This window comes from Juglans regia, chromosome 4 (assembly GCF_001411555.2).
Source record: "Juglans regia cultivar Chandler chromosome 4, Walnut 2.0, whole genome shotgun sequence".
NCBI classification, from domain to species: domain Eukaryota; kingdom Viridiplantae; phylum Streptophyta; class Magnoliopsida; order Fagales; family Juglandaceae; genus Juglans; species Juglans regia.
In genome coordinates this window covers 13,269,658-13,296,981 of record NC_049904.1, presented here as the reverse complement: position 1 = coordinate 13,296,981, position 27,324 = coordinate 13,269,658, and the positions used below count along the sequence as shown (strand labels likewise).

General features: G+C 39.0%; 1 protein-coding gene across 1 annotated transcript; it reads right to left on the bottom strand.

Annotated features, from left to right (window-relative positions):
* Nucleotides 1-9,356: 9,356 nt before the first annotated feature.
* LOC108987259 (actin-85C-like) lies at nucleotides 9,357-15,264 on the bottom strand. Its single transcript, XM_018960148.1, has 4 exons — nucleotides 15,059-15,264; nucleotides 10,299-10,365; nucleotides 9,960-10,044; nucleotides 9,357-9,418 (listed from the first exon to the last, which is right to left on the bottom strand). The coding sequence occupies exons 1-4, from the start codon at nucleotides 15,262-15,264 to the stop codon at nucleotides 9,357-9,359; spliced, it is 420 nt and encodes a 139-aa protein (XP_018815693.1).
* Nucleotides 15,265-27,324: the final 12,060 nt, after the last annotated feature.

Genomic DNA, 27,324 nt, shown 5'->3' with positions numbered 1-27,324 from the left:
CATTTATAAACTAAAGTTTAGTTTAAATAATATTCTACCTTAATTCCTCTCAGTGCTTTTAATTAAGTTAATGTTTACGCATTTTCAAATTAGTGTTTTAATCCTCCACCGTTAAATCATTTTGAGGATCCCAAGATGAAGGGATCAGGATAAAAACTCAGACCCCTCTTTCTTCTCCCTCACTTTTCCTTTCCCTCCCTCTCTCCTCTTCCCCCGTGCACGTCTCCCCCTCCCCCTCACCCGATCTCCTTCTTCAGCCCCTAGAACCGTTGTGCGCCACCATACGGTGACACCGACTACCTCACCGACCTCCCCTCACGCCGGCGAGCATCCCCCATCATCGAAGTTCCACATGACAGCTTCCTCTTCCCCCACATGAGCCCCTCCCTCCTCTCGGGTTCCTCACTTCACACCGCCGTAGCACCACCGTCATCAGCCTTCAGCTCCACTGAGCACCACCATGGGTCTCCCTTGACCACCCCATTCCTCCTCCCCTTGGCCCGAAACCCATAGCCTCTCCCTCACAAGCATGGGCTTCCTCCCTCATGCATGGGTTCTCCCCTTTCCATCTCCGTGTGTCGCCACCCACGGCGCCGCCGTCTCAAGCTTCCTCTGGCCACCATCAGCCAACCCCAACCATCCATAGCCTCGATCTGCCCCTCACGCACGCCCACTCTCTCACGGACTCTCCCTCACCTCACAGCTTAGATCTGCCTCCGTAGGCCATCGTGCTGCCTCCACCTCGCCACCATCACCTCGCCGAGGTCCTTCCAAGTCCCTCCATGCTCAGCCCCTTCCAGAACCACTACTTTACGTGGTGGACAGCCACTGTGCATGGCTAACCGCCATTGTACACGGCTAGATATGACGTGTTACGCCCCTCACTGCCACCAGGAGGCCACCATGAGCCAGTCCAAGACCACACTTAACAATCCAAACGCCCAAACAGCCACTGTACGTGGGTTGGTAGCCACGTATGACCCTTCCGACGTCATCAAGTGTGACTATCAACGAGCAACGCATGAGTTATCTCGTCGATGGTATAACGCTCTCTCCATTGTTATTTATGTTATATGTTAGTTGGTTGGTTAGGTTGTGGACTGTGATGTTAGCAATTGTGATGTGCCGTGTAGTGAATTGTTGGGCGTATCTATGTTGTATGATGTGTAGTGTTGTGGACTGTATTGTGAAGTGTGGTTGTGAAGTATGTGTTGCAGTGATGATGAGGCATCATGTGGATTGGAAAAAGAGTACTCGTAAAGTGTACTCTTGTGGCGTAGTGTGGGATAAGGAGGGTATATGTAAAATATACCCTCCAAGCATTGGGTGGAATACGAAGAGTACATGTGAAGTGTACTCTATTAGGCGTAGCATGTGTGAAGGGAGTACACATAGAGTGTACTCTATGTGGTGGAGTGATGCACCATATGTCGGGTGTGCCGTAGTGGTGATGGGTCATAGCGTGTATGGAGGGAGTACACGTGGAGCGTACTCCATGAGGCACAGCGATACACTGTGTGGCGTGTCGTAAAGATAAGGATGGTTGTGTGGTTGATGGGCATAGAGTGTGGTGAGTAGTGTTGGGAACTGTGGAACAGTGTCCCGAAGTAGCTATGATGTGGCCTATAGTTTGAGGTGACAAGTGTCACCGTGATTGACTTATGGCTGGGATTATGTGTGAAGTGGCAAAATAAGTATAAGAGTGAGTAGCAGAAACATGACTGGGGAATGTCATGAAGTGACATGGTTACTGGTAGTTGTGCTTGTGGTGGGTGAGGAGTTAGTATAGGAATGGCGTAGCAGGAATGTGACGAGATGACATGATATGACAGGAGTACGTGAGGGACCGTACTTGTGATGAGTTAGGAGTTGGAGTAGAAATGATGTAACGGAATGTCAGATGACGTGACAAGGTCACGGTGTAGCTTGGGAGTAGTCTCGAGCTATATGCTGTGACGTAAGGTGCAGTTGTGAATGGAGTCTTATCATGTTAAGTGTTGGGATGAACTATCAAAAGGGACGGGTAGCATGAAGAGTCATACTAGCTGGGTTAAGAGAAGGTTGGTATCGAAGTATGGCGCTAGTCCCTACGTGCCTGTGATCAACATGTTATATGTTGGTCTTAGGTGATGAAGGGGTAAGGGACATGTAATCTGGTGAGACACATGTGCCGGACGAATTCACCATATGTAATGGGTAATCTGTCCTAAGCACAAGCACATGGTGCTTAAGCCTCAAATTTGGCTTAAAGTCGTGTGGCGTGTATGGATGAGAATGAGGATTAGTGTGAGCTAAGGTACATGGAGGTAGTGACGGGGGTATTGTCTAGGATTGGGATGCGTGACTCCGTCGATCATAATCATGCATCGGAATGTGGTCAATAGAATGAGTAAGATGAAGGTTTTAATGTCTTAATCCTAAGGTGAATCATGGGTTCAATTTAGTGGATGGACACTCGAGGTAAGACCTTGAGTTTGGAAGATGTAGTGACCGTAAGTAGATCTCGAAGGTTTTAACATAGTAAAGGGCACGTAAGAGTACGAGATAGAAGGAGAATGTTTCAAGTGAAGTGAAGCTTTTATTTCTAAGTTTAGTTGCTTATGCACTAGATAGAGAATGACGTCAAGGTTATGTGTATGCATGTAGGTTGCCATCTGACACGCACATGAAGGGACTACATGATATGAAAGTAGCATAAAGTCCAGGTAAGTATTGCGTTCATACTCTTCTAGAGTTTTTCAAAATACAAGGAATGAAAATGAAATGCTTTTCCTTTACGATGCTTTACGAAACGAAAGATGTTTTACGAAAAACATGCTAAGTATAAGTGTTCAAAGGTATACGTATGAACAACCCTTCTTGGTAGCCCCTTTTTAGGCACCCAAAAGTATTAATTGGATGCAAGTGAATGGATGACTATACACTGTATCTATTGTATGTATTTTCCACTAAAAGAAACGTTGAGACTTGTGCTTCGAGCTTTGACTGAAGCGAAGAAAGTGATTTAAAAGGTCCCTATGAATTGTTTTAAGGATGCAATGAACTGATGCTTTAAATGATGCCATGAAAGATGATGTTTAAGCCCATGCTCTTAAATGATGTTTTTCCATGAATGAACTACTAAATGAAAAGGACTGAAAAGGAAATGACTGAACTGACTGAAAGGGCTGAACTGAAAGAAAGGACTGAATGTTTACTGTATGAAAATACGTAACGATCACATGAATGAATGGAAAGGGTACCAATACCAATGAATGGGCAGATTGCAATGTCAGGTAAGTAGTACTGGTAGTGCACCCAGTGCTACCCCCTGATTGAAAAGGGATTCCCATACAGTGACCACGGGCGGAGTCCGGGTCCAAACAAAGACTGCTAACCCCAGCACAAGGGGCGTAACAATGTGTATCGGCCAATGAAAATGATAAGAAAGAATGTATGAACGTATGAATGCATGAATGCATCGAACCCTTTAAGAAATGAAGGCATTGACGGGAGATACGTTTTACGAAGAGAAAACCCTTTTTAAGGAAAAATTCCGTCCAGTGATGTTTTCAAACAAATGCACGCACGCATTATAGTATGTATGGAATGATGAATGCATGACTGAAAACCTATGTTATTATATTTTAACTGCATGAAGTAATGCTTAAGAGTCATCGACTCATTTTAGTTTTTATATATGCCCCTCCCTCCACAGAGACTGAATGAGCAGTACGCGTCAGGATGGACACGATCCATGGGGAAGAGCACGAAAGTCTAGGCATGAGAGTTTTAATTGCATGAGAGGCCTTTTATTTTATTGTAAGATCAATGTTTTCCATTGTAAACCTCTTTTATTCTCAAGGCACATTTATTTTATAACGTATAACATAGAGTCTTGCACCCTGGGTATGGAAGTAAAAAGTTTTAAATCGAACAATAATTCTCGTCGTCTTTTCTAAAATCATTTTATAAAAAGTCTCACCACAAGTACGGGCGTTACAATCACATGCATCTCATGTTTATCATTAATCATGATATCTTATTTCTGTGCAAGTTGGTTCTTTAACTTGCTGAGATTTCAAGTAAACATCACCCTCGTGGACTCTCTATCATTCCTCCCGGAATGATAGAAGTTGTGTTAGGACTAGTAAAGGACGAATAGGATGGACTGTTGGAAACATATAGTTGAAGAGGAGCTGGACCTTGAGCGAAGATTAGATATAATTTTGATGCTCATAAGCATTGACTTTTCATACTTGAGAGTGAGTTGATCTAACCATGGAAGTTGGATTAAGTATTTTGTGTTAAGGAAATGCTATCATTAAGTTTGAACTTATGGTTATTAATATTATTGAGATGTTTAGTTCATTCTGGCATAAATTTTTATAAGTCACCCTATTTTTTGCTGCAATTATTGCATATTACTAGTTGCATACTAGGATGCATTGTATATTAACTGTCATGAATGGGAGTATGTAACCTTGAGTTGCATGTCCCAAAGCTCCAAGTCTCTGCTACATCCCAAGTAGGGAATTGGGAGCGCCACAAGATCAAAACCAATATTTTCTAAAAATATATTTCTAACACATAGATCAAAGCCTTAGGATCATCATATGTGAACATCAAGACCATTGAATCATGTTTTCATAACAAAAGATTTCAACTTTACCAAAACAGAAACTGTAAAAGTTTTCAAATTTCCAAAATTATGTAAAACTCTTTATAAAGTTTTTTGACATGAAATAAATCCAAACATACCTTCGATATTAACATGCTACACTTCCCCATAGCAGGATCTACCCAAGATTTCACTCAAACCCTTATCAAAATATCTAGATTTCACACAACATTGAAACTGTTGCCCCGAATAACCTTTGCACTTCAAACTCAACTTTCACTAATCAATACTCCATGCAAAATTACCTTAAATATATCAATTGAACCTACACTCAAAAAATAACAAAGTACATCAAGGAATTTTCCTGAGAATCTTGCATAAAGTGCTGAAAAATGAAATGTAAGAACTGACAGAAAATATGTCTGAAGCTCTCACCCGAATTCTCTTCAAACAAGTGAATGAAAAATGATGAAATGGTGAAGGAAATACATGCAGAGTCCTTTATAGGGAGAGAGGGCTGACTTAGTGGCATATTTAACCCATTTTGATGTGAGGTTGGTAGCCAAAATGTGGTAAAAACCGTGGCCTATATAGCCCATGGTTTTGGGTTATTGTTGGTCTAGTGAGGGCTAGTGGTTTTGAGTGACTTTTTTATTTGCATCAAGTCACTAATTGGGACTATCAACTCATACATAGGGGCTTGGGAGAAAGAATCTTGCTCAAGAAGCTTGGGCTTGGTTGTGGTTTCGATGAGCCTAAATTGGGCTCAACTGAATGGGCTTCAATTGAGGTACATTTGGGATTTCATTGGGGGTTTCGGTTAGGGTTTGGTTCAAATCTAATTTTTCTTTACCCAATGCAATTACCAAGATGAAAAAGGGTTAATGAAGGGGTAATAGCATGTATTTGAGTGGTTAATAGCATGTGGGAGTAATTTAATCAAGTGATTAATCACTTAAGCAAAATCGAGTAGTTTAGGTTTGGAAAACCATTTAGGGTTTTGGTTCCCTCCAAGGGTTTTGGGGTTCCAATTGGATTTCGAAGGTTTGGGGTCTCACTAGGGTTGAAACTCTCTTTTGGTTAGCCTCAATGTGTTTGGTTGGATGAAATAGTGTTTGTCTTAGGTGGCATGATCACATGGTTTAATTTTCCTTTCATTCCTTCACATCTCCCACTCATGGTTCCTCCTAGTGCCAAGTGTCCTACACTATTTACCAAGTGTGATTAGAATCTTGCCAAGTGTTGAAAAAATACTTCTCAAAGTTGCTTTGTACATTCCACAACAATTTGACAATCGTCTGAACGGGATGCCATGTGGCACAATCCTGTGTTACTATTCTCCCAAAAGATTGTCAAAAATAAAATCCTAAATAATTATATGAATTTAGTGGTTCAATTCATTTAGCAAAATTTGACTCCCAAGTGCCTCGATTAAATCAAAAGGCATTCCCAGGTTCTATTAACTCAAAAAACGTAACATTGCACCATAAAATTTTAAATTATCATCTGGGACTAATGGTTAAAGTTGTTTCTCGGAGTCATACTCCTAAGTGCGTAGAATAAATAAAAAGGCACCTATTTAATCATAGCAAGTCGAAGTTGGGCTCCAATTCCTTCTCCGAATCCAAATCAAACTGAGTTTTGACTCCAATCAGAGTTGTCGGAGTCAGAGCGTCGGAGTGTCATAGGGAGAGAGATTGAGATTATCATCTACTTTGAACCTGTTTCTCCCAGCCCAATGGTTGTATCTCTCAGAGGGTATGAGACCCACCCATCTTTTCCACCAAAGTAGAATTTGTAGGCGTCGAATAAATATAGAAAACAAGAAAAGAGAACAATAAAGAGGGAGATATGTCTCTGAGACTCCATGAGCGACTTATGGAAATTAAACAATGAAGATGATCCTTCAAAAATCTAAGAGAAGTATATTTAGATATATACACTATCCAAGCAATTGATGAACGAGGCTTCATGGAAGAACTAGCATGAGGCTTCAAGTGATTCATGGATGAGGCTTCAAGCCAAGCATTAACCTTTAGAGGGACAAAAATATTGCAGAAACCATGTATATGGCAAATTAACTGCTGTTGATTTTTCAAAGAGCCGACGGGATTGGTACCCCAAAGCTAACACTGACGGGGCCTAGAACCAAAATTAAAAAAAAAATTAAAAATTAAAAAAAAAAAGAGAACCTGTAGACATACAGACATATAGACACGAGAAAACGAGCAATAGAAAATACAGATATTTCTTTCTTTGTTTAGAGATGCAATAGAAAATGGTAAAGTTTAAGGAAGCGGGAGGGGGGAGACAGGGAACAAATTTTCTCCAAAATTTTTGTTTAGTGGAAGTTCGGAGTTCGTAAGTCAAAGTTGACATCGGCTCCGACTCTAACTCCGACTCTAAATTCTAATTTTTTTTACTCCACTAGAATCGAAGTTGGAGCAGGCATCGGCCAGAGTCGGAGCCGGCAATGGTTTTTCCCAGCCCTAAATTTGTCCACATGAACCTCCCACTTGCTACCCACATATTTAGCTAGTGGATCAGTTCTTGGTTTTATGAAATCGGGGACAAAATCTACAGTACATGTTCTTTATGGATGTCTGGAGGATGTACTTGATGTTAAACTCGCTGAGCTATGTCAACCAATTTACGAATCTCCCTAAGGCGTCGAGGTGATGCAACACCCACTTTAGCGGACTCTTGGTTATTACCTTGATCACATGAGCTTGAAAATAAGGCCTCAATTTCCTTGTTGCAACCACCAGGGCGAAGGACAGTAGATCCATATTCGGGTACGTTGTTTCTGTCAGCTTCATGTTCACTTACCACAATAGCACTCAACCTTAGATATAGTTGTAGAGGTCCCCCAACCGGGCTTGAGATAGCAGTGGGGAAATCACCAAGTACTTTTTCAACTCCTAGTCCCATATCGTCATCTTTCTCAATATTTGGGAAAGGGGAGGCATTTGTCATTTCTCAATATTGCCATTTCTCAATATTTGAGATGCTAAGTCTTAACTCTATGAACACAATAACACTGACACATTGCGTTTTCTTTAATGAGTCATTTGAGCCCGAGTTCCAAGTTATTCAACCCTATTATTGTCACATACACTCATGTCTCTCTCTTTCTATGCAACACCACCGGTCAAGAATTTAAGTTTGGCTCTCTAAGATGGCAATTTGGAGCACAGATAATTTGTCCGTGTGTGTGTAGAAAGTACCCATCAAGAATCAAGCTTTGCTATCTGAAGTGACTATTCTCTCTATCCGTCTCTATTTGGAACATAAGCTATCAAAGCACAATTGGTTTTCTCCATCTCGCTCGCATAGTCAAAGGACTCCCCACTAGTAACACTAGACTTCCATCTCCAGTCATGGAGAAATTCATGATAATCAACTTGAGCCATTGATGAGCCACATGCTCTCTATATATCAAACGTGTTTGATCTGTTTGTATTCTTTTCTTTTCTTTTTCCGGAGTCAGATAGTACACTACTACCTTATGTTTTCATTCAGTACTGCATTGGTTTACCTATCTTAATAATCTTTTGAACGATCTTTTAGATTTTCTCAACATTTTTGCTAACTCGTTCCACGGTCCAGGAATATTTCATGATCTCTAAATTAACATAAGAAATCTTCTTCAGAGATCTTCATGTACAAATGGACATAAAAAAGAGACTTCTTTACTATTATTACTTGGTGAGAGACTCACATGAATTTTTTTTCACTTACTTTTGTGAAGAATTTATTTGTTATTCACATGCTTTTTTTTTTCACTTATTAATAGTAATACAAACTATATAAAAAAAAATCTAACAACTTTTATATCATTAGGTACTTTTTAGGTTTATTCTTGAACTAATAAAACTTATAGCAAGTTATAATGATCAAGTTGATGGAGTTCTCATGGAAAATGCTCCACAAAATGCCAAATATACATCACCCAAATGTCAAAAGGAAATTTTGCATAAATTTGCAAATAAAATGTGAAATGCAATTTGCGAAAAAATTGGGGATGCTAAATCTTGTATTCTTGTTGATGAAGCTCGAGATGAGTCCAAAAGACAACAAATGGCTCTCATTTTGAGATTTGTTGATAAAGATGGTTTTATCAAAGATGTATGTAAGGCCCAAGTGTTGTGAGGCCCGGACCAGTGCACAAAAAGGCCCAGCCTTTTTCTTGGAAGTTTTCAGAACGACGCCATTTTGGGTAGGGGTGTTCATCAGGATCCGAATCCGGATATCCGGCCATAACCGGATCTGGATCCGGATGCTAAAATCCGGGCAGTTATCCGCCTGGATTAATCCGGATTTAATCCGGGCAGATAACCGGATTCAATCCTGATATCCGGATTTATTCTGGATCCAGGTTATAACCGGATTTAATCCGGCTTTAATTTTTTTTTTTTTAAAAAGACTTTAAAACTTAAAAAAATATTTTTATAGCACTTAGATTTTTTTTTTTTAATTTTGATAATAAATTAACAAACAAAATAAATAAAAAAGAAAAATAAATAAAAATGTAAAATAAATAATATTGTTGTTACATCACAATGCAAGACGTAAATTTACAAAAAACAAAAGAAATAATAATACATCACAACTAATTAAACTAAAATATAAATTTACAAAATAGACCAAATGCAACCCATATTCCCTTGCAAAGACATATTCCCTTGCAAAGACAAATGGTGCAATCCGGGGCTGCAGGGCCATGAACAAACCTGCAATATTCAGCAATTGGTCATTATCCAAGCACCCTCTTGGTACTTTTCAAGTAGAATAGCAGCAACTCCCATCCAATATAACCTGTACAAAGTTACTGCAAATTTCAATTCAAATGTTCACAATGCACTGATGACACACAGAAAGCCAATGTTCACAAAGTTACTGCAAATTTCAGTTCAAATGCTTCCTATGAAATATTGAATAAATAATGTTCTTGCCAATTGCAGTATGGGGAACTTCAGGTAGAACTAACTTCAGATAAAGCCTACATTGGTGCTATAATTGGCTTTGCTTTTGGGTAATTAAATATATCATTTTAACCGTGAGTTCTCTTTTCTACTTTTATTCTTAAGTAGGCCTAACAGATAGATATTTCTTTAATTATGCCCCAACATTTTGATGAACATAACTTGTTTCTCAAATCAATTCCAAGAACATGTTTCACGCCATGAAGGGCAAACTCTTGTGGGTTTTGAATTTATCAGACATTAGAATCTAATGAAATTCATGATAATGTATTGCCTGTACCAAGAGTTTCTTGAGACTTTGTTTCTAAACTTTCAGTGTCATGTATCAAATCAAACAAATTAACAGAACATATGAATAATTGATAATTACTCACCAGTTGTACGACCGCTAGCATAAAGGGAAAGGACGGCCTGAATAGCAACATACATTGCTGGAGTATTGAAGGTCTCAAACATAATCTAATTAACCACCTATGTCAAATCAGGAAGCTGTGACCATTAGATTCGCCAAAACATGATGATATATAATGGTAAACAAACAGCTAACTTTGATGGTGGGGGTGGCGACAAGTGTTAGGGCTATGAACAACCCTGCAATATTCAGCAATTGGTCATAATCCAAGCACCATGTTGGCACTTTTCAAGTAGAATAGTGTATTAACATTTACAAGCAATGAAAATAGAGGAAACAAGCTCAATCCATAACAACTTACAGGAAGGGGGATGGGTTGGGGGAAAGGCTTGTTGCTGGTAAGTAGATTCTCATAAGTTGCATTCCAACTGCAGAAGCACAAATGAAAGAGGTTAAACAACCAAAAAGCATGACTGAGTCTTGCTAAAGCTGCTAGATTGAGACTACTGAAGTGGCGGAGTTTTCCCACAAAGGACTCAAGACCTCCAAAAAGGTGCAAGTACAAGGGCAGGAGTTAATGGTAAAATAGGAGTCAATAAAATATTAAGAGGTAACCTAATCAGGTCACTTGGTGATCTCAAAATAATTACTAAGAAAGTTCACTTTTTCTTAGGGCTGAGTTGAGTTGTTAAATTAGGGCTGCAATCTCACTTTTTCTGCATGGAAATTAGGAAAGTTCTTTCCTTAAATGACAGAAACCACCTAGAAATTTATAAGGAAACAAGCTGTCACTGCCAGGAAACAACCTTTAAAAAGCCTGCCAACCAATGCTCCTAAGTCTTGAAACCAACCCAACTTTGCAAGCATGGTTCCCATCTAAGTTTACTCAACTCAGAGAAAGTGATTTCTAGTTTGTGAAACTCTATGTGATATTTTCATAATAACTAAAAAAAAGGAGAAAAACCCTTGAAGTTATGTCATTTTGGGTTTACCAACCTAAACTTCTATTAAAAAGTACACTGAGCACCAAAGAGTTCAAGAATTGGCATTTCATTCCCCTGCTTTAGCCTATCATTTGTAAATTATAAGCACATTTTTTTTATGATTATAAATTATAAGCAGTTTTTTTTTTTATAATTATAAATTATAAGCACATTCCATCCTACAAGCCACACCAATCTTTTGGTAATACTAACAGATAAATTTATACCATTTCTGCTTTCTTTCAAGCTTTTTTTTTTTGGATAGATGAGAAAATTTTATTAAGACAAGTAAATAGGCATGAGCACTCTTCTAAACTAATAAACTTTATTAAAAAAAAAAGGCTAGAGAAGTAATGACGATAACTAAGGGGAAATTATCAAAAGAATAGCTATTCAAGCAATAGTATCAAGCACATGTTATTTTCCAGTAAAAGCATCCCAATTCAGACAGCCAAAGAAGGGCAAATTGCCACTACTTCAAACTATAAGGTGTTCTTAAAAGCCAAAAGTAAACCAAAAATAGAATTGGTGGGTGCATTCGCTGGTGATAGCACCAAACACCTCTAATATGTGATGCATTATATAGCTAAATGTGGGTTGACATTCAACCTGGATGTGAACATTCCCTCAAAACCTATACTGAATTCTTAACAATCAAAATTCACCAGGGATATTGCAGGTCAGTATACTAAAAGGTTTGGAAAGTACCATTCTCATAGAAGGCATAATGCCATAGACCCATTGTAATGGCAAGAAAACTAAATCCCATGTGAAAACAGAGCAAATGAAAAATAATATAAACCAAACAAACAAAGTATTACATAAAAAAGTGATTAAAACTAAATCCCATGTGAAAAACAGAGAAAAGGAAAAAATACCTTAAGAGCTTAGAGAGAGAGAGAATATGGATGGTAGCCTCTGCGTGTCTCACCCAGATGCGCAAAGCACTTTGAAGTTTTTGTTTCCGTATTTCGGTGAGGTCAAAAGACTTGAGAGAGAACAGAGCCTTGAGAGAGAAGACCAGAACGGATTTGGAGATTGGAAAAACTTGAGAGAGAAGGCCAGAAGGGACTTCGAGACCGAGAGAGAAGGTGGATTTGAGAAGACGTCAAGACAAGAAGGCAGATTCGAGAAGACATCGAGATGAGAAAGCGGATTCGAGAAGGCGGATGCAAACCCTAATCGATGCGAGAAGACAATTAGAAAGGGGCGGATATTTTCATTTTAAATGACCTGGTTACGGATAACCGGGTCACATAACAGGATCCGTAATCGGATCCGGGATATTATTAACCGCCCGGGTGTAATCCGGGAGGATAACCGCCCGGATGCACCCGGGTTTCTGGGTTCCGAACCGGACCGGAAAAAAAAACCAGTGCGGATGCACACCCCTAATTTTGGGTAGGTTTTGTCTTCTTCCTCAGCTGCTTCCCGATTCCTTCTCCCTCTCTTTCTCATTTCAGTTTCCTTTTCTTTCTGTCTTCCCCCACATCCCTCTCTCCCACGTTACTCACTTCTTTCCGTTTTCAATTTTTTTCTTGTCGTTGGTTCTATTTTGTGGTTCCGAATCTCATGCCCTTAATTTCCTCCATTTTTCTTTTTCCCTCAAAATTGGTTTCTCACCAGGTTGCATTCCACCACTTCTACAGATTAACGTGTCCCTCTCCCTCAAGTGTACCTCTATTTTTTTTTTTTTCTGCAACTGATTTTTCTATCTCCAAGATGCGGCTCTTCCTCTTTCCACTTGGTGATTTTTGTTTCTGCCTACAAGTATCTCTTTCTTCCTCCCTTTTATTCTACGTTAGAGACCCTGAACTACCATTCTCTCAGCCGACCCTCTCTTCCTGATCACTACAGATTTTGTTGTTGCCTTGTGGTTTGGGTATTGCGTTTTGTGGGTCCTCAATTTGTTTTTTGTGTAACCATTGAAGCCGTTACTAGAGAATTTAGCTTCCACAAGTAGGCTATTCTTTTTCTCAGTTTCTTGCACACTCACACACACTTTCACCTCAAGTCACTTCAATAAAATTTTTGTTTTTAATATGTAGTCCGTGAGTTCTCTGGTTTTGTTGGTGTGCAAGCAAACATCTTGTGTTGGAATGGTCTTGGGGTTTTGAATTATTTGGGTGGTATGTGCAGTAAACCAAATGGATACTCGGAGTTGAGTGGGTGCTGTTTTTTTGTATTGTTCGGGTTTTTATACGACCGTTGGAGTCGAGGTTAAATTATTTGGAGTAATATTGTTTTTGTTTTGGTTGAGTTGTGATGAATGCTTGGAGTTAGGGGCCATTGAAGTGGGGTTGATGATTTTATTATTTTGTTTGACGTTGACTTTGGTGGGTGTATAGGTCAATATTAAGATTAGTATATGGTATTTTGGGATGAAATGCAGGCTGTCCAGATTTCTATATGGTTGTCTTAGTGAGTTGTTTTTGCTATAATATGGTTTGGGATTATGGGTTTTAATTATTAGATGGAAATTATGCCAATTGTTGTTTAATACTCAGTGTATATATTTTGTTTCTATCAATAGGTGATGAGATTTTTAGAGGTCGAATTCAAGTCATAGATAATACGCTGCAGGAGTCAGGTAAGCGGGGTTCCTATGCTAGGTTTTATACAAGTTAATAAGACTGAGATTGACTTCATGAAAACTTGCATATTTTGTTATGTAATCGGAACTTGGGAAAACAAAGATCAACCTCGGTCACCTAATTGCATTAGTCATGAAATCTGTGTGAAAAATGAAAAATATGTTCTGACATGCATTGTGTAGACATGAGCTAAATTTTGTCATGTTGTCTCTGAAATCTGAAAAAAAGAGCGATATTGAGAATCTGAAAAATTGTGCATTTATTTAGAAAGATGCTCCGAATTTTATTTTTAGTATGTGAGAATGATCTGATTATGTTTTGATACTCTGTTTTATTTTGATATGGCATTTGAAAACCTTTGGCATGGTGTACTGATTTTATATCTAACTCTGTCTCTACTCTGCTCTGTTATGCTCTGCTCTGTTTGGGTTGGTACCAAACTTCTTTGTCTCTGAGTGCACCCACTTTGGAAACAAAGTGGTTTTATTGTGGTCTTTCCTGTGTGCACACTAGGGGCTCCGAGAAGAATAAGGAAAATATTTCACCTCTGTATCTGCCTGGTTTGGCCATTGGGGATAGCACAACCCTACCACGGGGGTGAAACATGGTCTCTGCTCTATAAGATGCTCTATTTTGATGTGACAATGATGCTCAGTTTATGTTATGCCAAAGTACTATAGGTTTTTACTTGTCTTAAAACCATCGCTCTATTACTTTTGAAAATATGTTCTATTCTGCATGATAATTCTGGAAAATATTTTGTTCTACATGCTATACTTTGTAAATGCTCATGTTTGCACACTAGCATATGTCTTCTGCTTACTGAATTGTTAATAACTCACCTCATATCTACATAATATTTTTCAGATGATGTGGAGAGTCCAACTGAGGACCTGGATTAGATTGGTGAGCATGATTAAGCTGAGGAGAGGAGGTTAGAAGAAGGAATTCTGATGTCCTTTATTTTTAATGTCTTTTAGATTTAATTATATCTTAGGTTTAGTAAGACTTATGAAATTATTAGTTTGGTTTAATAGGACTACCGAGAGATTGTGGACTCCTTCGTTTATTTTTGCTACAGGAATGACTTTGTGGAGTTTTCAATGTGGTTATTTAGAATACATGAGATTGTGTTTTGCTAATAAAGTTTTTGGAGTTTTATTTTAGTTGTGTTGGGAAACATGTTCTTAAGTGACAAGTAGTAATTCTCCAGGCCACCCGGGTTTGGGGCGTTACAGAAGAAGCTATGGCACTAACCCTAAAAGAGGAGATCTTTTGTTCTTTCTCGTTACAACCTCTAAATTGAAAATATTCAAGGTCAAAGATATGATGGAGGAAGTAATATGACGGTGAATAAAATTGATTACAAGCTTTATTTCATAAAGAATGTCTCTATGCATATTATGTGCATTGTTGAGCTCATAAACTACAATTAGCTTTAGTTGCAGTCTCTAGAGAAGCCAAACATGTTCATTAGTTTATTGTTCATCAGACATCCATTATCAATATTGTTTTTGGTTCTTCTAAATGTAATGATGAATTACAATCTGCTCGAGCTGCTGAAATTTACCATCTCCTCATACTTTTGCTTCAAATGCATGAGGCTCTCTTGTACGTGCCTACTTTCCTCCTTATTTTCCAGCGACTGTTGCTCACCGTTCTCTCTGTTATCATCCTTGTGAACATTGCGAGGATGACTCCTTTTTGTTTCATACTCTCTATTCCTTTGCTTCAACATCTTCTCTTCCATCTTCACAAACTTATGCTACATCTATTATGGCTACATAGGTCATATGGTATTTCCTACACTCGGGGCAGTAAGTGTTTCCTCACCTTGACCATGTCTTGTTTGTGATTGCATGGTGACTAACATCCATCTTCGTCAAGAAAATTGCCAAAATGTTGAAACATCTTCCCAGTGGCCAAGCTCCATTGATCTTCACTTACAGAGGGTTAGAGGAGAGTTGATTTGTCCTAAAAGGGGGAGCCTTTGGTGCTTAAATTAGCGAGAATAAAGGATTGAGAATGAGATTGAGTTTAGTAGTTTGTAAGAGCATTGTCATTGGACTAACCAAATGCCAATGCAACTTCATATTTTAGTTAGGCATGAGTAAAATCTTTTACATTGGACTAGCCAAACTACTAAAACTCAACATATAAGCTACAGTAAATTGAGCTCCCTAGTCATTCATGGTTATATATTATTCACTCACCAAACTAATATTTTAATCATTCCCAACAACCATTATATTATTTAATTATTTTAAAGTCTACTTTCCATTTCAATTTTGATAAAATAGTCTGTTATTTTCTACCTTATTCTATTTCATTAATAATAATTAAATTATGAAATTAAAATTATATTCTTAACTAACATATAATTCTATTTTCTACCTTATTTTAAGTAAAAAATAAATTATTAATTAATATATGAAGTGTATTTATAAAATATTACAAAACAAATTGAAAAATGTTATTAAAATATATAATATTATATTATTATTTTAATTTTAAGAAAATTAATTCAATATAGATTTACCAAATATAGAGTGTGATTCGGCACTAATCGTTCACTGGTTGACTTCGAGTGCTGTAATGTGTGGTATCTCTGGGACTATTGGGAGTTGTTGCTTGAATGTCTGGAAGGCATGGTTTTTTCCATTTCACATATCTTCCGTGAGGGTAACCAAGTTGCTGACTTCTTTGCTCGTCAAGGGGAATCTGGTATCACGAGGATGTATGGATCAGGTTCTGACCTTTTATCTTGAGGGGCATGATCCGACTGGATAAGATTGGTATTCCTTCTATAAGGTAGGAATATTTTGAATTGTTTCCTTAAAAAAACTTTTGTGTGGCAAGAAGTTAGATGGTTCTTGTTGGGCTTGGTATACGATGATTCTTATTTTAATTTGTTTTGATGCATGAGGTCTTTTTGTAAATCTCAAATGTTCATTTGTTACCACAATATTCCTACACCACAAGTGAGAACTTATTAATAAATTTGAGACGAGACTGGTATATAGATGGCTACCGACTCTTCTTAAAAAAAATTCAAAATTTAAAATTCTAACCAAAATTTATACTTTATCATGGTTGTCAATGCCTAACCTTATATATCTAGGATTTGTCGGATATTTATAACATGGGATCCCTCTTTTGCGTGAGAGGTTTTATGTAGTATTTAATGCCTCCATAGGCCTTTCACCTCATTTAATGTTTGGCGTGCTCTATGAAGGAAATCTTCACCCTCAGTGTTGTCTCGTGTCTCATCATGATCTGCTCCCACTAAAATCCAATCAGCTTGGTCTTACCCTCATTAATGTTGCATGCTCTCCTTTGTCGCATTGATGTAAATGCTAGCTTGCTTCCATAGAAACCTAACATCAACATCGTCTCGAAAAACTTCTCTCGTCTCTCCCGAACCCGCCCGCCTCCCTCAGCGCCTCGAACCAGTCTCTCTCGAGGGGGTGGGAGCTTCGGCTCCTTCCCCCTCTCCCCACCTCTCCCTCCTCCGTCCGCTCTGTGCACACAGCCGCTTCGTTTTTGTGTTTTTTGTCTTGTAGGCTAAATAAGGGGGAACACCGGATCTGGTCTTTCCGGCGACAATAGATCAGCACGCGCCTCCCCATGGTGTTGCCCAGCCGCCGATCTTCAAGTCTACCGAAGGCGATGCCATCCGGAGTGGCGAGTTGCTCGCACGCGCGGCCAAAAAACTAGTAGGCGTTCGGCGAGTGGCCTTCTCGCGACGCCGAGAGGCCCTCTACCGTCGCGACGCGCGGCGCCGCTGGGGTCTGTGAGCCCAGAACTTACAAGATCGGTCGACGGTTTTCTCCCAGGGTGGCGCGTGTTCTGCACGCGCCTCCACAGCCGTTCGGAGCTTTTTTTCTGCTGTTGGTTTTAGTTGTGTTCCAATGTATTTTCTTGTGTTCTGTTTTATAAAAAAATCAAAAATCAAAAATTTAGTCCCCGCGGACCGTGGTCCGAACTGGTGGTATGTCCCCGTCTCCACTTTGGCGGTGTATGGGATTGGTGTACCCTACCTCGCGTAGTCGGGGTATGGGGTTTGTTTACTCTGTCGGGGACAGAGATGTGTATGACGAATCTCTTAGACTTCGGTCTTTAGAGTTCTGTCGTCTGGGCTAGACCATGTCAGCCACGAAAGTGTGCTGAGGTGCTATTAACGTTTGTAACTGACTTTTTAAGTCAAAGTTGTATGTCCTTTTTTATAAATGGAATGTGATCCTTTATTATAAAAAAAAATGCTAGCTTGCTTTGATTTGTCGCATCGTCATTAATGCTGGCCTACTCCATTCTTCACTCTTCTGAGGTTCCCTTAACTCTAGTTCCCAAAATTCTTCCTCCGGCTTGTATCTCGCCTGAGGTACCTCACCCAATAAGGGTTCCTTGCTCCTTCCCATTGTTCACCGGTATACAGCCTTTCAAACTCGGTCAATAGCCCTTCATGTCCCAACAGTTTTCATATTACAACATGCTCACTGTATTTTTTCTTTGTTTGTTATATTTAGTTATTCTTCTCTGCTTTCTATTTTGTTTGTTTTTTTTTTCATTTCACTTTTTTACTTGCGATGGTTATTGATCATTTATCTTGATGAAAGCATGAGTTACTGGTTTCTTGTGCATTTTATTTGGTTTGGTTCCTTGTTAGTGGCTCGTGAGATTCCATACATCAAATTCCCAGAGCTGAACTATATAGTTAATACATAAAGCCTAAACCCCAAATGTAAATACATTGTTACCAACCTTCATGGTTGTTAAAATCTATGTTTAGCATAGATTATATGCATTATCTTGTCTTCCGGCTCTAAAATTTGCAGACTCATTGGTTCTTGAAGTATTGTGCATGCATAATATGATTTTGAGGACATAGCTGCCAGTTTTGAACATAGATATTAATGGCAACACTAACACTTTAGCATCGAACAAGAAGTCAATTGGAGTTGTCATCATAGAATATTATTTTGTGTCTATAACCAAACAAGGGATAGTCTTTGTTGAGGGTGGCGTAATCATTTAAAATGAGACATGTGAGATTCGGATTCCTTAAAATTTGGGAACTTTAGAGAGTAAAGTGTGAGAGAGATAAACACAGTCCTACAATATTTGTAGTTTTTCAAATAAATTTCTCAAATAGTATTAAATGCTTAATTAATATTGCAGGACTCAGTTTATACGTCTACTCTTCCCAATCTAAACAGTAGAGTTCCTAGGCACTAAAGTTTGAGCAAAAACTCAAGGGAACCCAAATCTTGATTTGTCCCAAATTTGACACCATATAATTACAAAAGGTTAAAACCACTTGAATGAGCCAGTGCCAATATCCAATGTTTTATTCTATTCATACTTGTTGCAGACGTGTTTCGTACTCCTACTAATGGCTTTCAGCAACCTGCACCAAGAAGATATGAGGGGCTCGATGTGGTGAGGGACACCTCTGAAGCCTAAGTTAGAATTGAGTATAGGGTATTTCAATTTTCAAATCATTTAGAAATTACCTCTAGCATGTGCTTTGAACTCCGTTTATATAGATTGAACATTCAATTGGTAAGGCTTGCCTTATGGCTTTGACCCTCTCCTTTCACGAAATGACCACAGATTGTTAGATTTTGAATTTGTTATCGTGCCTGGAGGGATTGATATCTTGGTCAGTATTGGGGGCAATTATTCCTTGTTACATCATTAAGTCATCATTCATGATGGCTAGACCTGAGTTCCGTATCAGTGCATTTTGGTAGTCATGCCCTTGGTTTCTGCTAGGAGGGCCTTTGATTCATGATTCATGATTCATGGGCCTCTATGGTGTGGGGTTTGGCCCACTTTACAAGAGAGAATATTTGACCCTCTAGTTAGCCCTCAAATTCCTATCACAGCGGTGTGATGGGAATTTCCACTCCGTTCCGCATCATTTCAGTGACCCTTTGCTTGCTTTGTTTCATTCATAGCCATTTTCTTGAAGACATGTATTCCCATGTCTAGGGTAGCTATGTTGTCTTGCCTTCCACATTCTTTTGTGCAGCACGGATCACAAGATTTGCTCATATTGCCCTCCTACCAACAACACTTATCATTTCCTTGTTGGTAGCCATTCAAACGTTATTGTATCCTTTTACATTCCTTTCTTCTTTTCATTTTGATTTCATACCATTTCAATCCCCTTCAAACTCTAATTGCTTCCTATTGTCCTGCTTCCCTTCAAACCCTTAACCTTTGTCCTTTGGTTCTTCCCCTCAGCCTTTGCCCCATTCATCACCAATGGCTCCTCGCAATGCTTCTTGTTTTGGCTCCTACTAGGGGTGATAAAATGTCGGTCCAAACCGGAGAAACCGATCGGACCGGTCGTTTCGGTCTGGACTGAATCGAGACTGAGACCTGTCGGTCTCGGTCCATGTTTTAGAGGACCAAAAAGTTTCATTCCAGTCCCACTCTTGGATTTGAATCCTAAAGCTTTAATCACAAATCACTTCTCGGTCCATATTCTTAATGGTGTTTAATCCTAAAGCATTAATCACAAATCACCTCTTGGTCTCATTGCAATCCAAAAGATTGAACAATAGTTAGCTAGAAAATTATATGCATTAAGAACAAGGAATAATACTCAATCCTGGAAATATTGAAAATAAAATAATTTGGAATATAAATTGTGTATTCAATTCTAGGCTATATCAAAGCTCTAGAAAATATAATTAGTTCATAATGGAATTAAAAAGAAAAATAATAAAACTGGTGTTCTTCGTTGAAGTTGGTTGATGAAACATGCAGCTCTCACCTCTGCACTCCAGTTCTGCCTTCTCAAAGAAGGCTTAAAGAATAAATTCTGGAACTCGAAACTCATACTCAAACTCTAAAACATAAAAACCCTCGACTCCAATTCAGAACTCCCTAACTCAGACCAAGACTAAAACTAAAACTAAGATTAAGAGCCACGACTTTCTATTCATCCCACAAGATGAGATTAAATAGATGTCAAAACTCAAATCCGGAAACAAAATAAATGCGGCTACAATCTAGCCTAAAAATCTAGAAAATAGTTTCTAAAGATAGATATTAACATAAAAGGAAATTATCCCAAGAATATTTAAATTATCTAAAATTGAAGATTCAGTGATATGCGGCTTGCATTGTGGAGTATGGGAGGATTTGGTTGCCAATAGATTGATTTCGGAACTCAGAAGGGTCTCATAGGGTAGATGTCGTGTGCGCTGAATATAATTGGCAGGAAGGTCACGAATGAATGGTGTGGAGGTCACAAAAACCACATGACCCTCTCCTCACCTACCAAGTGGAAAGATTCCCCGACTGGGATGAAAGACTCCTCTCGCCTTTTCTAGTTGTTGTCCACGATGTTCTTTAGGTTGGTCTTTTAAGTTGGTAGTTTAGACTAGTCACCCAATCTAATCGCCTAGAGTCTTGTTGCAAAGTCTTCACGCCTTCTGGTCGTGAGTTTCCTTGCCTACCGAGAGATAAGTCTTCTCACCTTTGGCGAGAAAATCTTTTTGCTGCCCACGGGACAAGGCTCCTCACCCAAATCTCATCAACTCTCTTCAGATCTTGCTGCCTGTCATCGGTCTGGATCCGTACTCTCTTCTTTTGTACCAAAATGCTCTCCTTTTGCACTAATTCTTCTCATTCCTTCAAATCTAAGAAAATAAATAAAAATATGTAGAAATAAAATAAAATTAATAGTATTGAAGGGAAAATGACATTTTTCATAAATAAAAGAGTGATAAAAATCACATAAAAATAACACTAATCATAACTTATCACCATTAACAATATAAAATTTTAAATATGTTAATAACACTTGTAAATATTCTATCAATTAATTAATATACAATATCAATTAGCTAATTATATAGTAATTATATAAATTAATAATGTAATTTTCATCTAATTTATTATCATTAACCATATAGAATATTTTTTGATTGAGTTAGTTACATAATCCATATTAATAAGTCACTTAATTTTAATTTAGTATTTTAAATAAATTTTTTTTATTAATTGATTTAAAAATAAAATAAAAAATAAATAAAAAAAAGACTTAAGCTGGACTAGACTGGACCGACCGACCGGACCAATAGCTACCAGTCTGGCCCGATCTCTATAGGTGTTCGGTCCGATCCAATGATGGACTGGTCCAACTGATTTGCACCCTTAGCTCCTATGGTGCCCATTCCTCTCGTTCTAATGGTTTCCCCAATAGGTCTGAGGGCGCTAGCTAGCACTGTTCGAATGGCTTCAAGGGGAATCGTTAGTCCATAACTACCTCTCAAGCGGACCTGGACTTAGTGAGGAACCATTATGGGGTTCCAAATTCAGTGGTTTTGGGTTTGCCCAAGCCCCGCCATGGAGTTGGTTACTCGAAAGGGTTTACTGAGCGAGTTGCTCTAAATACGAGCATGTTTCTTATAGGAGTCTACCTCCCCTTATGTCGCTCTGTTCACGATGTTTTGGACATTCTGGACTTGGCTCCTTCACAGCTTCATCCTAACGCCTAAAGGATTCTGCTGTCGTGCTGTGTGGTGTGGCGTCAGGGTTTGCACCCTACCAGCAAGGAATATCCTGACCTTACTACCAAGGAGTTCATTTTTTCTAATGGAGTTTGACATCTTGATGGAAATCAAAGTAGTTTTCGTTCTTGGACTAATTATAGCGTTGTCCATTTGGAGTCTCGCTACTCTCATGCTAAGGAGTGGCACAATAAATGTTTCTCCATTTGAGGTATAGGTTGGGAATTCCCCCTGACTCCCTGAGTGAAGCTAGCTGTCAGGAGTTTCGGGTTTGTGCTACGTATGACATTATTCTCGAGGACCACGACCTCGCCATAACACTTTCTGGCCATGAACAAGCTCGCCTGCACCTAATTTATTCTTGGGTCGAACAAGATAATGATGCCACTTGGTCTGATGTTCTTCTTACCTAGGTGAACATTGACCGATTTTTGGTGTCACCAAATTGCGTCCATGTTGTTGGTCACCAAGTTTTTTAGTAGGCTGTCCAATCCTCGTGGGCAAAAGAGAGCACCTTCCATTCTGTTGGGTTGAGTATCTATACCTTCCCTGCCCTTCATTACTTCTCCCCTTTGATGGAGGGTTTTCTCCACCTACCAATCTAGAGTAGACTTCGTCCCAGGTCCTTCCCTCAGGCGATACCGAACAGCCTGGGGAGGGAAGACCTGCAGTCCCGTCCAGTGCCATCTTGTCACCATAGTCACCTCAGGCTTCGACGCCTTATCATTTTGGGAAGACAAGTGATTCCAGGCCTTCAATCATCAGTGAGGAACTCAATATTTTGAGGTTACCTATCCCCTCTGGATCTCATTCCTCGGGGACTACCCTGCGAGCTGATAGCCATATGGGGAAATTGGCTTGTGATACCACATGCAAGATAAGGATATTGTTGTCCTCAATAAGCCTCATACTCTTGTCACCATATTATCTTCCTTCCCCTTTCTTCCCATTACATAATCTTGATTGGTTTTGTGCCTTAGGGAGTCGATCAACTTGCCGGTTGGATCGTTGGTCGCTAGGCTTATCTGGAGGAAAAGGTTCGAGCCCTATGCGCCTTTGCTAATAAAGCCCATCAGATTGTTTTTGAGGCGAGGGCGGAGAGAGATGAGATGGAAGGGGCTCTTCCCCACTTGGAGTCTTACTCCCACACATTGGAAGACAATGTTGCTACCCTTAGAGATGACATGGTTGACCTTCGACACAACTCGAAAAAAGTCTCGAGAGGAGGTGTCATGGTGCTACTTCGAGGGCTAAAGTCTTGGAGGAGGAACGTGATACTACACTAGATAGGTTCCAACGCCTGGACCAAGAGTTGGAGGAGACCAAGCAATGATGCGTCGAATATGCTAATCGGCCGGCTCAAGTAGAGAACTCATGTCAGACGCTCAGCATAGAGCTGGACTATGCCCGTTATGAGAAGACCCGCACAAAAGCTCAGTTCAAGGAGGTAAATAAAGAGTTCAAGCGGGTAGGACCAACGTTTTTCATAGCTCAATATTGTCACCAAAATATGAGACGAAAACTAGCCTCCTCCGAGCAGCAGGCTAATGAGCTAGAGGCTGAACTGAGAGCTTCTAAGGAGGAGATTGTTTGCCTCTCTCTATAGCTTCTGGCAACCACGAGTGTTCATGATAGAGTGTGGGGATTGGGTTACAAACTCAACCTTCAAAATCTGTGGGACCCTCTACTAGAGAATCCTCGCACAAACCAAAGGTCCTTGAATTTACAATCCATCCATGGGGGTTGCGCCGCTTACCAAATCTTCGTGATGTCTGACGCCTTTCCTTCTCCAACTCACAATCCTTAGTTTCCTTTTTTCTTTGTAATTGTATCGTTCTTCAAACAACTTTGTTATTTTTCAAATGTGAACTAGATTTTGTCTATTTTGGTTGGATTCCATATATTGGTTATGCTTGGAATTTGTTCATCGTTTTTAGCTAGAAATGAATTGGCTTGCTTGCATGATTGTGACTGTTTTGAATACTTGACTTTGCGGTTAGCTAGGAGATATGCTTATCTGTTGAGGGATGATGGATTTAGGGATGTAGTGCCATCCCTTAATTGCCAGAGTGAAACACTTAAAAAAGTTGTTTCATCCTTTATCACCGAACATGAGTGTTAGGACACTTGTTTTTTAGGCTAGGTGAGAGATGGGCTTGACCTCGCTAGTTGGCGTGGAGTGAAACCCTCAAGAAAGTTGTTTCATCCTTTTTCCCCATATGCGAGTGTTTAGACACTCGACTTCAAGGTTAGGCGAGAAATGGGCTCAACCAAGCTAGTTGGCGAGGAGTGAAGCACTTAAGAAAGTTGTCTCATCCTTTATCGTCATATGTGAGTGTTGAACACTCAGCTTTGAGGCTATGCAGGTGATGGGCTCAGCCTCACTAGTTGTGTAACGCCCGTACCCGGAAGGGTCGGAGAATTACTACCTGTCACTTACAAACCTGTCTCTCCAAGCACCTAAAACTCCAAAGACTTCATAAATAACACACAATCTCATATTTCCAAATAACCATAATACAAACTCCATAAATCATCATTACAAAAAATAGCATAAACCAAAGGGGTCCACAATTTTCCAAAAATCTCAACGAAATAAAATGATACATCTTTAAATCCCAATAGATCCAAACAACTCAAAGTACTTCAAATACTCAAGTTATACCCTTCTACTAACATTGGGACTCAACCTTCTATTCATATCTAGTCAAGCTCCAATTTCTAATCCAGACCCCCAGCTAGGAAATCAATGTCATCTGAAAATATATGAAGATAAGGGGGTCAGTAAGCAGAGAACATATACTAGTATGTAAACATGAGCCTTTTCAGAAAGTTCAGTATGTAGAAACAAAGCATTTTATTTTTATATGCAGATCTCAGAAAAATGTGTTATCAGAAAATCAAAGCGACTTTTCAATCTTTTCATACTCAAAATCAACTATTCATATTTAAATATCCATTTCATATTCAAAAATGCTTTGGCATAACATAACTGAACATCTTCATCTTATCATATCATATCGTATCATATCATATACCATGTTTAACCCCCGTGGTAGGGTTGTGCTATCCCTAGTGGCCAAACCAGGCAATGTCATATGGTAAACTTCCCATTTTTCAATCTCGGAGCCCCGAGTGTACACACATGAAAGAACACATAAAAAGACCACTTTGTTTCCAAAGTGGGTGCACTCATATCATATCATATCATGTTGGTACCAACCATATCACGTGAATCAGTATCATCATATCAGAACCATATTTAGAATCATATTCAGAACAAATAAGTATGCCAAAGTTTTATCATATCCATATCATATCAAAACACGTGCGAAACATATTCATATCATTCCATTTGATCAAAAACAGATCCAAATCATTTCATATCACATGCAAAAAAATCTCAATGATATCATATCGCTCTTTTGCATATGTCATAAACATGTCAAATATTGCTCATGTCTACACTATTCATGTCAAAAATATTTCTTTTATCTTTCATACATATCTCATGAGTGAATGCAAAACATATACTGAGATTGTTTTTCATATATTCTTTTTAAAACAACATGCACATTTTTTTTTACAAACCAACCTCAGCTCATTTCTTTTTATGTAAATCTAGCATAGGAACCCCGCTTACCTGGATGACTTAGCTTTTCAGAATTTTCCTCAAAAAAATGTTGAGTCGACTATAAATCGTCACCTATAAAAATAATTACGTAATTTCTGTAAGTTTCCAATCAATCACGTATTTCGATATTTAAGCCTAAGTTTCTAAAATAACCTATTTTAATTCCTCAAAACTTAAAACCCTCATAATCTCAAAATATATCATCACTTTCTAAAATCATCAATATCCATCATAACCAACGTCAAACTCAAAACACCAATATTTAAACCCGAAACAACCAACAAATCTCACATCATAAACCAATCACACAAACAACTCTATAATCCAATCCAACCGACCCCCTTACTCCTCGAACTCAGTCCGACACAACCAACCAATTCACAGTAAATATGAGTTAGAGCGAAAATACATTTAAATCTCAAAATTTCTTTGGAAAAATACTTACAATGTTATAATATAATTTTTAAAAGAGCACGGAGGTGCAAGAAGTGGCAACACAGCTACAGAATAGTGCCAAATGAACTGGCCGTGGGTCTCAAAAACCCATTTTTGAACGGGTACAAACGAAGACCCGAGATTGCTAGGGAATGACTTAGGGATGTCGGTCAAGCTAGTAGTGGTGGTGGTTGGTCGTGGGTGGTGGCATGGACGGCGGTTGGAGGCCAAATTGCTCAAATCGGAGATGGAGATAGATGAGCTTCACAAGTGACAAATCAGAGCCAAGGATGGGTGCATTAGGTAGCTGGGAGGTCGAGGATGAAATGGTTAAGAAATGGTGGCCGGAGGTGGGGCGACGGCGGCGCTGGAGAGAAGAGAACGCCGTGCTTCAAGCCGTGCGTGGAGGAGAACGCCGGCGAGTGAGGAGCTGAAAACTGGAGGGGGAGGTCACCGGAGGGTGGGGAAGGTCGTGGGCTAGGCGGTGTCACCGGACGGAGGCGCACGACGGTGGGCTGGGGAGGAGAAGAAAAATGCACGGGGTGAGGGAGAGAGGCTCGTGCGCGCGGGAGGAAGAAGGGGGTTCCAGAAGAAAAAGAGGAAAGAGAAAAAGAAAGAGGAAAAAGAAAAATAGAAGGAAAGAAATGAGGTCCAATCCTCACAACTTAGGTCACAAAAATTGATCCAATGAAAATTATTTCAAAACAACAGTTTAAATAAAATAATTCGAACGTAGTGATTAAATAAAAATAAAATAATTAAACCCAACAATAAACTAATTTAAAATAAAGAGAAATTTAAATGTATAACAATTATTAATATTAAGGAAACATGTCAAATTTTAATTTTCACAAATTAAAAATCATAAAAATAAACCCACTAAAATCTGAAAATTTAAAAAAGAGAATCAATTTTTAAATTAATAACAAATAATCCTTCAATTAAAAATACACTAAAATACGGGGTGTTACAAGTTGAAAAGGAGTAAAACACTTAAGAAAGTTGTTTCATCCTTTATTGCAAAATGCGAGTGTTTGGACACTGAATTTTGGGACTAGGCAGGAGATGGACTTGACTGCACTAGTTGGCAAGGAGTAAACCACTTAAGAAAGTTCTTTCATCCTTTATTGACCGATGCGAGTATTAGGATACTCGGCTTCAAGGCTTGGCGGAAGATGGGCTCAACAGCACTAGTTGGCGAGGAGTAAATCAC

Coding starts and splice junctions, on each gene's coding strand:
- LOC108987259 (XM_018960148.1), bottom strand. CDS start 15,264: ATGGAAGAGAAGATGTTGAAGCAAAGGAATAGAGAGTATGAAACAAAA. Junction 10,045..10,298: donor CCCAACCCATCCCCCTTCCT/GTAAGTTGTTAT, acceptor GTGGTTAATTAG/ATTATGTTTGAGACCTTCAA. Junction 9,419..9,959: donor TGCTAGCGGTCGTACAACTG/GTGAGTAATTAT, acceptor AACTTTGTACAG/GTTATATTGGATGGGAGTTG.